The 17,366-nt window shown below is 39.3% G+C and overlaps 2 protein-coding genes across 12 annotated transcripts in view; both read left to right on the top strand.

The window, feature by feature from the left end:
• Positions 1–6,548, top strand: part of LOC122639940 (H/ACA ribonucleoprotein complex subunit 3-like protein) — a 33,477-nt gene extending 26,929 nt beyond the window's left edge. Inside the window, exon 7 of the mRNA XM_043832996.1 lies at positions 6,537–6,548. The gene's annotated coding sequence lies outside the window, so the exon portion shown is untranslated. The remainder of the gene's footprint in view (positions 1–6,536) is intronic.
• The window catches only part of LOC122639854 (exportin-4), a 104,767-nt gene that overhangs the window by 1,975 nt on the left and 85,426 nt on the right, over positions 1–17,366 (top strand). For all 11 annotated transcript variants that reach the window (XR_006329592.1, XR_006329591.1, XR_006329590.1 and 8 more), the window contains one exon: positions 2,091–2,178. Coding sequence is in view for 6 of the 11 variants with exons in the window: in XM_043832932.1 (XP_043688867.1) it covers positions 2,091–2,178 (88 nt within the window). In the remaining 5 variants the exon portion in view is untranslated. Of the gene's footprint in view, positions 1–2,090; positions 2,179–17,366 lie in introns of those variants that run through there.

The following is a 17,366-nucleotide window of genomic DNA, read 5'->3' on the forward strand; positions in this document are numbered from 1 at the left end:
CCTTGCTTATCTCCCATAAGTAGGAAAGGAAATTATCATTATAACCTCCCAATTATTCAAATGAATAAAGACCAGGGTGCCACCAAGTAACTAGTTCCTTCACAAATGCGCTCTTAATCAGCCCTTACAAGGCTCAAGAATAGAGGGCTGATGACTGAGCTTGGATGCCTTGTCCTTGGCTTCCTCAAGGGATGAAATCTATCAAGCCTCCTTATGGCTATACCAAAGAAGAAAGGTCTACAAAGTGTAACCGAACTGAGCTTTGCTCAATAAAGTTTTTGACCAGAGTCAAGAAAAACTTATCTGTTCCATTTTGTTGTCAAGGTCCGCGTGTGCATGTGTGTGAAATTCACTTCAAAAGAAAATTAGTGGAAATTTTTATCTTCTTGTTTTCTTCAACTATACCGTTTGGTTGCTGACTTTTTTTTAATTTTTATCAATGCATCTAAAGTCATTTATAGACTCTTCTCAATTGATGTAGAGGTTTAACTTGTTAAGCTTCCCTTGTTTGGGGAATTATTTTATTCTTCATTTCTGTCTCTTTCTCTCTCTCTCTTTTCCACTTGTTTCAACTTTCAAGAAGATTGTGGAAGATAATTTTATGTTAAGTTACAGACATACATTAAACTATGAAAGAACAATATTTGTTGATTTGTCTACCTCTGAAAATGAAACCCTAAAACAATGTGCCTGTTTGATTGCGGGATGACATATAGCATGCTGGAATAATTTTCGTTTCTTTAGTAACAGTGAGGCATATAATCACTATTAAATTCGTCTACGAAAAATTCTCCCCATCATTTTATTTAGGGAAAAATTACCTTGATCTTTGATTAAGAAAACAATTGACTAGATCTCCGTACTTTGAAAATAATTAATTGTGACGTGAAGAGATGCTAAATAATCACCTACATTCCCCCTTTTTAGTGGTTTGTTTTGATGGATGTTAAATATTTTGTATTTTTAAAATTAGCCTTGTAAACTGACATACCAATCTCCATTCCATCATACAAATAATTAAGGGTTATATTATTTGCAACAACCTTATTGTTGCATTGGAAGAATGGATCTAGTGTTTGAATGATGGTCACTATCTGCATTCAGATGAACTAAAGAAAAAAAGAGTGTGACAGTGCACGAGGCTCCCGCTACTGCAGGGTCTGGGAAGGGCATATGTTCGCAGCCTTACCCCTGCTTTGTAGAGAGGCTGTTTCCATGTTTCAAACCCGCAACCTGATTGTTGCGATAGCAACTTAACCGTTGCCCAAGGCTCGCCAACTTCAGATGAACTGAAGAAAGAAGAGGATAAATTTGAATTAAAAGAAAACTGACACCTGTTAAATGTCAAATGTCGAATGTCATGCAACTGTTAATGGGATCTCTAGGTGATAATTTTACTTTCTTTATAGTCCTTATCGATCATTTTCAAACTGTGGACAGTCAATAATCAATAAGCAAGTAGGTAAAAAGAAGATACTACCTACTATTAGTTGGCCTTGATAAAATGAAGATACAACCTACTATTACTTGGCCATGATAGCCTCTTCTTTGGATAATCAGCATATGATGGTAGAAGCCACTGAGCAACAGTTATTAGGTGAATTATTTCTGTAATAGCCCTGGTAGAGTTTCCAGCAAATGCAGATAATTGTCTGTTGGGGGATTCTATGTATTCTGGCTCCTAGCTGATAGGTTGGGGAGGGCTGTATCTTCTCCCTGGGGTATTATCTTTGCCTTTGGCTGTTTATTCTGTATTTCTCTTATCAGTAAATTTCATTATTCACAAAAAAGAGAGGACCAATAACCTCAATATATTACATTTCCTTTTATTATGTATATTCTATTTCATTTTATTGTTGCTTTCATAGAATGCATGATGTTGAAGGCAAGGGCAGAACTTATGGGTTAAAAGATTTTTTTTTTCCTCTCTCGAGTCTTATATCTTGATGTACTTGCAGATTGATATTTAATCATGGCATACATGTGATGAATTGCTTTAATCTGCAGTTACTTTTTGGTTTTCTATGCTTGTTGCATCATGCATGGACTGGACCTGGATACTTACCATACTTCCTGTTTTACTCTTGCAGATGCAGACCAATCCAGCAGTAGCTGAGGCAACTCTCTTATCTCTGCGCCAATCTCCTCAGCTATATCAAACATGTAAATTCATTCTTGGTAAGTGAATCCCATTGAGCAAGTTTGATACATCCTTGCCTATATGCGTATTTGGAAAATAAAAATAATTCTTTTATTAAATGTCATCTTATAGATCATTGTGAACTTTGAGAGAGAGAGAGAGAGAGAGAGAGAGAGAGAGAGAGAGAGAGAGTTTCGCCCCTCTGCCCATCCTAGAGTCTTACTACCACATCAAGTTCCGGGCATGATCAAAATCACTAGAATGTTGCTACTGTCCAATAACTTGTTTCGCACTTGTATGGGAGTCATTGGGCAAAATGATGTAGGACAAAACATGATGAAAAAAAGGCCAAACACTGTTCACGTTACTGTTGACGTGAACAGTGCCACAGCCTCTTATTTTGCCTTGGTGGAATATTATTAGAAGATTTTGTGGGGCCTAAGATCAGATTGCATGGTGCTTTATGCGTGGGGATTTAGGAGTAATTTAGTTTCTATTTTGTTAGTTATTTGTTTCTAAATTAGAGTTTCTATTTAGTTGCTTAGCTGAGTTGGAGTTTCTATTCTAATTACTTTCTATTTTGGTCCCATTACTTGTAAAGCAAGTCTCACCCATATAAGAGACTACTATTTTTCTATTTTTGACTCATCCCCTTGAGTCTATTTATATATTGTAATCTGCCCATAGAGGCACCCCATGATTTTATGAATTAATGTAGTTGTTTAGATTGCGTTGTGCAAGTTTTGAAGGGCAGGGAGCCTGGCTGGTGAGAGCCAAAATCCCTAGGGCTGAGAGAGCCGAATCTCCTTATCCCCTTTTCTTTTCTTCTCCTATCTTCTCTTCTTATCCCAATCGATTTCCAATTGTGTTGCTGTGCCTGCGATTGTTTCCAACTGCTGGAGATCTTCTTGAAAACTTGAGTCAATCCATCTATTAAGTTAAAGTTCTGCTGCTATTGTTTCAACACAAGGAAGGGCAGAGGCTCTCATGCGATTCGAATTTCCAGCAAACGTCAAGTGCTAATATCTCTACAACTGAGACTCATATTCAGCAGGGGTTTGGAGAGCAGAATCACACAATCAAGGGCTACACTCGATCCCAAGTTTGGTTTTCTAAATTCCTCTGGTTTTGAAGATCTGCCCTAAACTTCTGTTTTGGGATCTTCTTCATATTTCACAAGTTAGCCATTGGAATTGGCTGAAATTTTCAGCAAAGGTTCTCTCCATTGTCCACTCCACCCGATCAGATTTGGAGTCCATTCCCATTGCTGGTTTGCCTAGTATTTGCTACCTTCTATTTAGGTGTTAACCTTCTAATTCTGATTTGCTTCTATTATTGATGATCTGTTGCAACTGTTATCGATCCTACTATAGAGTGGTTCTTAGCTGAACCCTTTACATTACAAAATATCTCAAACCCCAACTTTTCCCAATCAGTTTTGTCGAAACCAACAAAGTTCACAAAATGGGTTGAAATTTTGACCCATTTCATTTTATATTAATGATACTGGAATGATACATTTCGTTTCAATGATATTTTGACCGAAAAAACAGCAAAACTTACATATCGTTCAAAGTTTCGATTCAACATTGTCGAACCAAAATATTTCGTGGAATTTCGACAAAACCTTGAAATATGCTTTAGGCACCGTTTGTTTAGAAGGTAGTATGGGGTGGGATAGTCTGACGCATGTGTCCCACACGCTGGTGGGGTGAACAACCAGAATGGTAAAGGGGGGGGGGAAGTTACTGTAGCATCCCACCACACCTCGTTTGGTTGGGTGGAAGGAGAGAGGGAGAGTGAGAGTGAGAGTGAGGAGAGAGAGAGGCGGGGAAGACAAACAATGGAGAGGAGAGAGAAAAAGGGTGAGTTGAGACTTGAGAAGGGAGAAGTTTCCGCCATTGACGCAGTAGCATCTTAGCTTGTCTACTGCAGAATAGAATTACCCAATTCTCCTCTGTGTTCAAGGAAGAGTTCAGTGTCTCCCTAGAAGAGAACCACACGTATTTGAACATCAAATGAAGAGATGAGGTGGGAATAAAGTTCAGCAAAAAACAATTGATACCCAGTGTTAATTTCAAAATGAAAGAACAAAACAAAGCTAAAATAAAAGAACGAAACTCATTAGCTTTAAGTAAAAATCAATCATTTGAATTAGAGACCTTTTGCGACAAATAGATCACTCTCCATTACACTTCAGATCCAATCCACACCGAACCAAATCTAAAATCCTAAATTGATCCCAAACCATTCTTCTTGAATATATACCCCGAACAAATATTATTGTGAAATGAAGCGGAATCTGGAATCCCACTGTAAATTCGGATTAGCTAGCATACCCGGAGCGGAATCCCATAGTAAATTCAGATTATATGTTGTACTAGTAGGAGAAACCCATGGAAGGAAATGATTGATTGAGTCCTTGGGAGAGAATCCATTAGCAGGAAATAGTTGTGATTGTTGATCGATGATGGTACTATCATTGACCATGGAAGAGTCATGGATGTCACTGCTAAGCATCAGTGGCTGCTCCCATGAGAAGTTGCGTTGGGCCATTATGAAATCAACAATTTCTTGATCCTCAACTCGTAATTTGCTGACAATATGGATTGATTTTACTCTGCGTTTAATCCGCCCAGGAAGAACTGGTGAATGAGAGAGGTAGAGAAGCATTACCTTTGAACAATGCAAGAGTCCCACCGATTTGGTGGGACTTTGGGAGGGGGTGGGATGAAAGACACATCAATAGATAGGAAAACCTGACTTGCAGATGTCTGGGAACTTTCCCACCCCACTTAACCAAACACCTTACTTTCCTATGTTTTTAGGAAAGCAAGTATAATTCTCCCACCCCTCCAAAAGCCCTCTAAACAAATAGGGCCTTAATGTCACCATGACTTGTATCGACATGTTCGAAATTTCCCGAAATATTTCGGTTTCGAGAAAGGTCGAAACGAAACCTGGTGCGATACAAAATTTCGACCATATTTCGGATTTCAATATCATTTCAGTCAAACCCTTTGAATAAAATGCATGGTTTCGACCGAAATTTCTTAGCTTTGATGAAATTTAGGCCATGTTTCGAGTTTCGGTATCGTTTTGCTAGTTTGAACTCCAAAGAGGGATACTTCCTAGAAAACCTCAAATTTTTTTTTTTTTTGATTTTTGGCCAAATCACTTCCATATCTTTGTAATAAACCATGTATAACATTTGATAATTATGAAATGGTTTCTAATTTAATGTTTATTCATTCCTAAAGCATATTTTAGGTGTTTCAATTGAATGTGTGTTTTAGTACTAAATTTTGTGTATGCATCATCATACAACGTACAACATACGCTACCAACCTAAGATTTAAAGCCAAACTACCATTTTGGTGTGTTTTTTTTAACAATCTAAGGGTTCCACTATGTTTAAAGGGCCTAAAATAGGGTTTTCTAGAAGTTACGGGAACTATTTGGCCATTTGGGCCTCAAAATCATCAATTGAAACCAGCAAGCGACCAAAATTTCGTGGTTTCGCAAAATATTCCGGTTTCAAGCCTAGTCGAAACCAGGCTCGAAATCGAAATTCTGAACCGCATCATATGGTGTCACTTGTTTTGTTAGATAGCACAGACAGAAAAATATGAATCAAGTTTGTATAAACTGTAACATTAAAGCAATTAATAAACCAGAGATAAAGAAGAAGAAGAAGAAGAAGAAGAAGAAGAAGAAGAAGAAGAAGAGAAGGAGAAGAGAAGAAGGAGACGATGGGAGAGACTGCAAAGAGAAGTCGCAGACTTCCTTGGTTGTTTCTCCCCCTCTCAATTGTATTATTTAAAGAGAAAGATTACATCACATGGAAGAGAAACCTTCCTAAACCAAATTACACAGAAATACAAACTTAGCTAAAATAGAAACCTAAGAGAAATAGAAAGTTTAGGAAATAGAAGGTTTAGGAAATAGAAGGTGAGGTGTAAAGTGTTCATGACACATATGTACCTCCACGGTACATATGGGTCATGTACCCCCAATGGGGTGACTTTAACACTCCCCCTCAAGCTGGAGCATACAAATCACCCATGCCCATCTTGAAACATCCATTGCGGAAAGTAGGGCAAACAAAGGCTTGGTAAAGACATCGCCAAGCTGACCAGTGGAAGGAACAAAGGGAGTGACAATCAACTTCTTCAGAACAGCATCTCTGACAAAGTGATAGTCAACTTCAATATGCTTAGTTCGCTCATGGAAGACGGGTTTACTTGCAATGTAGATATAGCCTCTTGATTATCACAGAACATTTGCATGGGTTGAGTGATTGGAAATCCCAACTCATGAAGAAAAGATTTCAGCCACATTAGTTCAACTGCAGTTTGTGCCATGGCCCGATACTCTGCTTCTGCACTGGATCTAGCAACTGTAGTCTGTTTTTTGGTACGCCAAGTTACTAGATTACCTCCCACGAAGGTACAATATCCTGTAGTGGAACGTCTGTCACCATCAGCACCTGCCCAGTCAGCGTCAGAAAAGCCTACAATGTCAACATTCTGATGGGAAGATAGATGAGCCCCTTGCCTGGAGCTCCCTTCAAATACCGTAAGATGCGACACACTGGATCCCAAAGAATTTTCTTAGGAGAGTGCATAAATTGGCTAACCATGCCAACAACAAATGAAATATCCGGCCTAGTGACAGTGAGATAGATAAGCTTTCCCACTAATTGCCTATACCGATGTTGTTCCTCAAAGTCTTCACTATCAGTAGAGCCAAATTTTTGATGCGGATCCATAGGAGTATCAACTGGTTTGGTCAGACAAGAGATCAAGAACATACTTCCTTTGAGATAGGTTGATTTCTTTCTTACTTCGAAGAACCTCAATACCAAGAAAATACCGGAGAAAACCCAAATCCTTCATTTGAAAGTTCTGATGAAGATAGGCTTTCATCTCACTAATACCAGTAGCATCATTACCAGATATAGTGATATCATCCACATAAACAAAAAGAACCACAACTTTGGAGGCCTGTCGGCGAACAAATACAGAGTGGTCTGTGAATAACACTGTGAGAAACCACTACGAGTAACAATAGAGCTGAACTTATCGAACCAAGCATGTGGGGTCTGTTTCAGCCCATAGATTGCCTTATGAAGTTTGTATATCTTAGCCGAAAGCTCCCCTTAAGCAACATACCTCGGAGGTTGCTCCATATAAACCTCTTCCTGAAGATCACTATATAAAAAAGCATTCTTAACGTCCAGCTGGGAGAGCGGCCAGTCAAGATTGACGACCAAAGAAATGAGAACACGAACAGAATTCAACCTGGCAATAGGGGAAAAAGTCTCAAAATAGTCCACACCTTATGTTTGAGTATAGCCCTTAGTGACCAACCGTGCCTTTAGGCACTCAACCGAACCATCTGGGCTATATTTAGTGGTGTAAACCCAACGACAACGTACAACATCCTTGCCAAGAGGTAAATTCACAAGAGTCCATGTTGCAGGTGATAACAAAGCATCCATCTCCGTATCCATAGCTACCTTCCACCCAGAATGAGATAAGGCCTCATGATGGGACTTAGGAACAACATTAGTGGATAAGGAAGAGGTAAAGGAACGGTAGTGGGAAGGGAGATGAGAAACGGAAACAAAATGAGCAATAGGATAAGTAGGGACAGATTTCTGAGTACAAGAACGTGTACCTTTCCGTTGGGCGATTGGTAAGTCAGGAGGATCTGCATAACAAGGAGCCATATCGGTAGTGGACTGAAGAGTAACAACAATGGAGGATGGCACAGTAGTTGGAAGCTGCTGGGTGCTGCCTGCGCTGGTACACTTGCAGTGGAGGGGCAGATGTAATAGGAGTAGGAACCGAAAGAGGTGGGGCAGGGGTAAGGGCTGTAGGAAAAGATAGATGCAATGTAGAGGAAGAATAATACACAGTGCTTTCAAAAAAGGTAACACCAGCACTTACAAACTGCCGATTAGAAATAGGGTCATAACACCTATACCCCTTTTGAGTCCGAGAATAACCAAGAAAAATACATTTAGTGGCACGAGGAGATAGTTTGTCAACACCAGGCTGTAAATTATGAACAAAACAAACACAACCAAAAATACAAGGCGGAAGACTAAATAAGGGTGTGTTTGGATGTAAAATAGAAAAAGGGTCCTGATTGTCCAAAACCGACGAGGGCATACGATTAATAAGGAAACATGCAGTAAGGACTGCATCACACCAAAATTTTTTTGGAACGTGCATGTGAAGCATAATGGACCTGGCAACTTCTAACAAATGTCTATTTTTCCTTTCGGCAACTCCATTTTGTTGGGGAGTATACGAACAACTCGTTTGATGAATCATGCCTTTGGATAAACAAAGTTAGAGATGCTTCATTGAGTAAACTCAAGGGCATTATTAGAACGAAAAACTTTAATAGAAGCATCAAATTGGGTTTTTATTTCATTATAAAAATTGTGAAACACTGAACGAAATTGTGACCGATCCTTTAACAAATAGACCCAAGTTAACCAAGAATGGTCATCAACAAAACTAACAAAATAAGAAAATCCTAACCTATTTCTGACACGACCAGGACCCCAAATGTCAGAATGGACCAAAGAAAATAAAGACGAGCTATGGGCAACATTACGAGCAGGAAACAAAGAGCGATGATGCTTCCCAAATTCACATGCTTCACACTCAATATGGGATAGAGAACGACAACTTGGAACCATCAACTGAAGCTTGGATAAGGAGGGATGTCCAAGACGAAAATGCCACTGAAGAGGAGATACACTAGCAGAGGCAGCAGCAGCAGTAGAAGGACCAGTGCCATCCAAATAGTATAGTCCGGACTGTTCAAGCCTTCTATCAATCGTCCTCATGGTCTAAAGGTCCTGAAAAACACAGTAAGAAGGAAAGAAAGTAATGGAACAGTTAAGGGACTTGGTAAGTTGACTAACAGATAAAAGACTTGGAGGCATTTTAGGAACAAAAAGAACATGAGATAGGTTCATGGAGGATGTGGGAGAGACCACCCCATGACCTGTAACTTTAGTAGAAAATCCATCAGCTTGACCACGGTACTGACCACGACCTCTATAAGAACCTCGGCCGCTGGGCAGCAGTGAATGCAGAATTGTCCTTAGGAGGAGCAGAAGAAGTGACCGTGGAAGGTGTAGTAACTAAACGATGCAAGTGAGAGAAGACCTCATTGAGAGAGGGCACCTTTTCTCCATTTAGACGCTAACTCTTGACAGATTGATAATCTGGGTGAAGACCAGCCAAAAACTTGGCAACATGAAACTCAGCCCTTTATTGCTTTAATTGCTCCAGATTAGTAGTGAGGTATCCTTTATATGTACTGAAGTAGTCATTTAGAGATTTATCACCCTGGGAGAAGTGGAATAGTTTCTCATAAAGTTCATGGGTGCGGGAAATATTTTTCTCTTGGGAGTAGCTTTCACGAAGATCTTCCCAAACACCTTTAGCAAGTGTGTGAAACATCACATTAGCAGCAATGGCAGGTTCAATACTGTTCCATAACCAGATTTTAATAGTAGAATTCTCACTCATCCAATCATCGTGAGCAGTAGTAGTAGTTGAATCCTTAAGATAAATGATAGGAGGGTCATCAGTGAGGTACTTGATCTTACCCTTTGCATGAATGTACGCTTGGACAGCTTGAGCCCATGGAAGGTAGTTAGAGACACCATTCAACTTGATAGTAGTAATCTGAATATGTAATATATCAGTGGGAAGCTTAGACTCAGCCATAGAGGACCAGAACCAATAAAAGAGCAGTACCAGTGGTAGTAGCAGGTAGTAACAGTGGTTTTTGAACAGTAGAATCTGTCAAAACAAGTAGCAGGCAGTAGAGACAAAAAAAAAAAATCAAACACATGTGTTAGCTCCTGCCGGTAGGGTGTAGTCTTCGGAATGCAGAATTGGAGGTCAGAATGACCTGAAATAAGAACCAAAGAAGGTACTGTAGTAGGGAAGATAAACCCCAACGTATGAGCCTGATTGGGTAGGAGAACCAAGAAATATAAACCAAACAATAGGTCTGTAAATTGATCTAAAAACAGAGCATCCGCCACAAGAAAGGAGAAACCAATTTCCAGGAAATCAAGCCACAAGTTGGCCCCCAGATTTGGATCGAAGGTACCTCTAGGTAGTAGGAAACAGCTCCAGGAAGATAAACATAGCTTGAACTCCAATATTCTGGTAGAAAATTCCCAGATTTAGAAACTGCAGACATAATCTTCATAATTCTGACTTTAGTAGCTTGAAATCTTCATAAGCAGCAATGGTAGACAAGAGGAATCCCTAGTTCATATGTGTACCATGAAGAACTAGGACATTGGCAGCAGGTATGCAGCACAGGGAGTGCTGCAGACAATATCGATTCCTGTCTCTGAAGAGACTCTCAAAACCACATGAAAGTAGGATCGATCTCTGGTTTATTTACTGCTCTGATACCATGTAACAATAAAGCAATTAATAAACCAGAGATAAAGAAGGAGGAGAAGAAGAAGAAGAAGAAGAAGAGAAGGAGACGATGGGAAAGACTGCAAAGAGAAGTCGCAGACTTCCTTGGTTGTCTCTCCCCCTCTCAATTGTATTATTTAAAGAGAAAGATTACATCACATGGAAGAGAAACCTTTCTAAACCAAATTACACAGAAATAGAAACTTGGCTAAAATAGAAACCTAAGAGAAATAGAAAGTTTAGGAAATAGAAGGTTTAGGAAATAGAAGGTGAGGTGTAAAGTGTACATGACACATATGTACCCCCACGGTACATATGGCTCATGTACCCCCAACGTGGTGACTTTAACATAAACATTAAAAGATGATTTACCATACGGTGTGACTCTAGTTCTAATGGAAACAGCCTCTCTGCGAAAGCAGGGTAACGCTGCGTACATTACGACCCTCCCATACCCCTCAGTGGCGGGAGCCTCGTGCACTGGGTACGCTTTTTGTGACCCTAGTTCTAATGGAATGGTGGATCATTGTTCATTTAGCCAGCTCTAGGTGCTTGGAATTTGGCTTTAACAATACTGATGGCACACAGTAAATGTTTACATGTTCTTAAATGTGTGTGTTGAATCAAATTCTACATTGTTATGATTCTATTTTTGTCTCTATGGCTTTAGTATTTACTTTTCTAGGATTCCAAGTCTACTGAATGAGATGACTGATGAGATTCTTGTCATTATACAGAGACCTCCACTGTAATCAATAAGTCAATATTATTTAAACCAAACAACTAATTGAGATATATACTGCCTCTCTACAATCAAAAACCATATTACATTGGATTGGTGAGAACAAATTTTCTTGAAGCAAAAAACATAGGGATACTTATAGGACTTGTACATGAAGGAGAAAGTATAAAGTTACCCTCAAAAGCGGAAGCACCAACAAACCTAGTTAGATTGGTAAGCTAAGACCGGTAAACAAAGCAACCGTATTATCTCCACTTTTAGCAGGTCATCTAGATAGAACTTAGTCCAAGCAAAACATCCAAGCGGTTGCGATGTTCAATATGGAGGCATAGGAACAGGCTTCTTTAGGCACAGAGATGATCATCTAGGTCCATTAAGTAGCTGATTGGCCCATAGTTTCAACCTTCATCCTGTCAATTCCAAGTTCTCTTAAAAATAAATCTAAGCGCATCAATTAAGCATGATTGGAGTAAGAAATTTGAGTTGTCCTAAGAGTTTGGTGCTGTTAAGCTGTGCATATGGGACTCATTTTTCCATATCTGGTTGACTGCTCTTTTTCTTTTCTTCTGTTCTTCTATAACCAGGTGGTCTCTCTCTGATGCTGTTCGTCATATTCTTCTATTCTTTTTCTCTTTTTTCTCCTTTCTTCTCCTCTATTCTGCTTATCAGATTCATAATTCCATTTTTTTACTGCTTCCAATCTTCTAATCTGAAATTTTGAAATATGTTTGAATCAACTTTAAGCAGTACCTGATATCTGATCCTCAATTGCAGTCTTAAGATCTCAGTTCTTGCTTGTAGCTTGAAATATAAGCAGCCTGGGTTTCATCTCTTTCTTGATCTATGATTTCAAGATTCTTTTATCCATTGATGGATCTATTAATCCTCTACATACGACCTGACTTTCAGGTCAATCTGACCATTGGATTGCGGGTTTTTTAAATTCTCTTAATAGATATCTATTCTGTTGCCTACTCTGGTTCTTTGATTTCCATTGATCCTGGATTTTTTGTGGTTGGGAAACTAATTTCTTGTAGATTAAGTTCTACAACCCTGAACCACATCAGAAGGCAAAATAGAAAGGGCCCCTGAGTCTTCAGTAGACTAAACAGGAGGTTTTTAAAAATACTAAAAAATTCAACCCCTACTGATGCAGATCCAATCATCCACCAGCTGAAGAAGCCCCCCTAATCATAGGGCCTAGTGTTGGAGCTTTAGTCTAGTTTCATCCTTAGTTTATTTTCTGCATTCTATACTCAGTTTTTTTTTTAAAGTTTAAATGTAACTTAAATTGAACCGGTTCAGTTTTTGTTCAATTTAAGTGATTAATTCTTATTGGTTGTTGTGTTAGTGTTTATTTCTCATTGGTAGATTAGGAATCTTTTGTTTTAAGTGTTTTAATCTCATCCCTCCACGATTTTTAGAGGGAGAGCTTTTAGATTTGTAATAGGATTGGGCCTTAGGCCATATTATTTATTAATGAAAACGTGGGAGGCTCCCCCACAACTTAGACTTTGAAAATTTCGTTGGCTGTTGCTGCTGCTGTTTAGCTCTTTGAGGGTGTTCCTTGTGGGTAACATCAAAGAGACCTTGTGAGTCATATCAAGGTGGAAGGGATTGGTGGACTCCGATCGACTCCTTGCATCTTGTAGATTGGGAGGACATGCTTCTAGTCTTCAAGCTGCTGCCATTGAAGACCTGCCTTACCAAGTAAGTTGTTACTGTTATTTGTCATCCCCTTCTTCTCCTAATCCTCTAAACTCACTCCCATCGATCCCCATTGTCAATACTCAATCCTTACTACTTCTTCATCCACCATTAATACCATAGATCCATTAGAACCCTAAAAGCAGCAACTATTCTCCTTCCCTTCTAGAAGGTCCCATACAAGGTGATTTTGGTGAGAATTCTGCCCAGCCCAATCTAACCGTTAGAACCTGCTAAAATTTTGATCGTATCTTCCTCAAACCCTAAGAGAGACTTGATTCAAATTTCAGCACCATCTACCCAGCCGATTGTCTTAAATTACAGTTTTACCCCTCTCCTACTTCTACTAGGAAACCTCTATAACTCCAGATTTAACCATCTGATTTGGTTGTAACTTTCAGCATATATTCCCCTCCACCCTACCCATACTCAACCTAAATATTAAGCCCATTCAACCACCTGATTTCTTGTTATTATAACCCTTGATTTCCTCATCTGTCCCCTTTCAAAACCCTAATCCTAGTTGCTGCCCAAATCCATCAACCTACTTCTACTCATCCCAAAGCCATAAAACCTAGTTCATTAGATTCCCCTACACCTGCCTAGCTTTTCCATATAAGATACACCTTCATTGACCTAACCTTAACCCTAAATTTGACCTAAAACCTCAATTCTGCCCCCATCGAACCAGCAGCTCAACAGGTCCTGGTTGTCTGGCTCCTAGTAGGTCTCCTACCTATCTAGGACTGCATTACCCACTGATGCAGATGTCTCTTCAGCTGTAATCGATGGTAATTCTTCTCTGGTAAGTTCATATCAACTCAAGGAAGGTCATGTATGTATGGAATGCAAGAAGAATGCTTCAAATGCTTGCTAGGCCAAGTCCATAGAACAATTGGCTCCTTGATGTGGCTGCTACTCGCTGTACCCTGTACACCAGATATTCAGCATTTTTATGAGTTCGACTGTTCCTTTCAACCTGGTGTCTCCATGTGAACCAAGAAAAAGTCAGGTCTGGAACTCATTTTAGTTTGATCCAGAGAACCCAAATGAATCAAAAGCGTGGACAATACTTCAAAGTAAAAAGAAGTGTAGGGGAAGGATAATCATATGAATCAAATGATGGACTATGCTTGTACTTTGTAGCACATCACATAAACATGTGGTAGAATTGCTACTATTATCCCCCCTACCCAAAAAAAAAAAAGAGCTACTTGCTAGTCTGATTAGCTGTAGCAAAATGCTGTCACATCTTGTTGGGTTGGTTTTGCCACAATACTGGAAGGGATGGAGGGGACAGATGCATAAATACAATCATGCTTATATGAAGCTCAAGAGGTTCCTGAAATGTGAAGTTCTAGAATTATTCAGTAGTCTGGTATCCAAAGGTTTAGGTTCAGAGTTGTTAAACTTAACATTTGACAACTTGATAATGTCATGGAGCTTAAATCACAAGATAAATTTAAGTGAGATAAAAGAAAAGAGGGATATGTAAGTTAGAACTTGAAGATGGATTGATTCTAGTAAGGGAGAAGAGATTTACAGCATGAGGAAGAAGGAGAGAAGAGAAGAGGGAAAGAAGAAGAGAGTTTGGGAGAATCGATTATGTGTGTTGAGTGATTCTCAACACACATATTCACTTCATTAATCACTTCTAAGAATTACATAGACCTCCCTAGGGAGGTAATAGAAATAAAGAAGAAATAACAAAAATATAACTTAGCCATGTCTAATAACTCTAACACTCCCCCTCAAGCTGAAGAATAAATGTCATACATTCCCAGCTTGCACAATAAGGGACTAAATAGACTAGAAATGAGACCCTTGGTGAAGATATCTGCTACTTGATCACCTGTATTCACAAAGGGAGTACAAATGCACCCAGAATCCAGCTTCTCTTTGATGAAGTGTCGATCAACTTCAATATGTTTGGTTCGATCATGCTGAACCGGATTATGGGCAATGCTTATAGTAGCTTTGTTGTCACAATAAAGTCTCATTGGCCCTTCAGTTTCAAAACTCAAGTCTTGAAGTAGTCTCTTTAGCCATATAAGCTAACACACTCCATGAGCCATGGCCCTAAACTCAGCCTTTGCATTGGATTTAGCTACAACAGGTTGTTTCGTGCTCCTCCAGGTAACTAGATTACCACCCACAAAGGTACAGTACCCAGGAGTAGATCTTCTGTTAGAGACTGAACCAGCCCAATCGACATCTGTGTAGCCTTCAATCTGCAAATGGCCATGCCTGGCAAATAGAAGACCTTTGCCTGGATAGGATTTCAAGTATCTAATGCTGCTATACACCGCATCCAGATGTCCACTCCTGGGAGCATGCATGAATTGACTCACCACACCAACTGCATAAGAGATGTTTGGTCGAGTCAAGGAGAGATAGATTAGTTTCCCAACCAATCTTTGGTGCTTGCTTGCATCTATAAGAGAAGAACCACATTCATCACCAAGCTTTTGATTCGGATCAATGGGGGAAGTTGCTGGTTTGCACCCCATCATGCCTGTCTCTTTCAGAAGATCTAAGACAAATTTCCTTTGGCAGATGTTGATTCCTTTCCTTGATCTAGATACTTCAATACCCATGAAGTATCTCAAGAGTCCAAGGTCTTTGATCTCAAACTGTTTAGCCAGATAAGACTTCAATCTGTTTATTTCAATAACATCATTCCCAATTACCACAATGTCATCAACATAGACAATGAGAGCTGTAACTGTACCATTACCTCTTCTGATAAACAAGGTGTGGTTAGCTTGACTCTGATAATACCCATTCTTCAGGATGGCTTGTCTAAATCTCTTAAATCAGGCCTATGGAGACTGCTTGAGGCCATAGAGAGCTTTCTTCAAGAGAGAGACTTTCCCTTCAGCTGAGGGACATTTAAAACCAGGTGGAGGCTGCATGTACACTTCTTCTGCTAAATCTCCATGAAGATATGCATTCTTCACATGTAATTGGTACATTGGCCAATCTTTATTGGCTGCCATTGAAAGAAGAACCCTGATTGAGTTATGCTTGGCTATAGGGGCAAAAGTCTCTTACTAGTCAATGCCATACACTTGACTATTCCCTTTTGCAACCAGCCTAGCTTTGTATTTTTCCATTGTACCATCGGATCTATACTTGATGGTATAAACCCATCTACATCCAACTGGAGTTCTCCCCCTGGGAAGATCAACTAGTGTCCAAGTATTGTTCTTTTCCAGAGTCACCATTTCCTCAGACATTGCTTGCGTCCATTTTGGATTGGATAAGGCCTCTGTGACATTTTTGGGAATGGAAGAAGACTCAAGGGCAATGGAAAAAGTAATACCTGTAGGAGAAATCATAGTTCGAGAACTCGCGAGAGGCGAGATCTCGCCAAGTATCTCGGTTTTTCGAAATCCCGAGACGAGATGGGGGTCGATTCATAAAAGTACAATATCTCTCCGAGATCTCGGTTTAACATAGGAAAATGCCCATCTAGGTCCTTTATATGAGTGCCAGATCTCGAGATCTTGCTGGAAAATCTTGGTATACAGACACCTATCTATGCCAGGAACCATGACAGACAAGACAAACACTTATTTATGCCTAATCTCATTTAAGTAAATGTTTTTGTAAAACATTTACTTCAGATATTATTCATAAATAAGCAAATACCCCCTATTTGAATCCAATAAAAATAGTTAAAAGATCAAATTCCAAAAGGGAAAAAATCAACCCCCCAGTTCAAGAACAAAAACTGGATTTTCGACGGCAGGTACAATTTTCAACTTTCTAATGCTGGGGTTTTTCTCAAATCTAAAAATTTCATAAATCTTATTATGGTAAAACATTGCTAAAAATCAAAGTGCGGTAAAATATTCATTTGTTTTGATGTCCAAAAAACTATTTTCATTCAGAGCGATTTTGACAGCATTCGCGCACACCGAATTAAGTTTGACCGGTACATAACTCTTTCAATATAAGTCAGATTTTAGCAATCTTAAGTAAATGAAATACAAATACAAAAGCCTTTACTTAAATGATATTAGGCATAAATAAGTGTGTTTGTCCTGTTTCTGTCCTGGTTTCTAGCATAAGTAAGTGTCTGTCTTGCTTTCCCACTAAGTGAAACTCCTATTTGGACTTTGTTTTTGCAAAATCCGATAGTGCCATTGTGTTTAAATGGCCTAAAATAGGCTGAATACCAAGTTTCAGACCCAAACTTGGTCTAAAACCCACCGAGATGAGGCTTCGAGTCCAGAAAAAAAAAAGTATACCAACTCGGCGAGATCTCGACTCGACTCGGTTTTTCAAGGGTCCGAGT

Source organism: Telopea speciosissima, chromosome 1 (assembly GCF_018873765.1).
Source record: "Telopea speciosissima isolate NSW1024214 ecotype Mountain lineage chromosome 1, Tspe_v1, whole genome shotgun sequence".
NCBI lineage: Eukaryota > Viridiplantae > Streptophyta > Magnoliopsida > Proteales > Proteaceae > Telopea > Telopea speciosissima.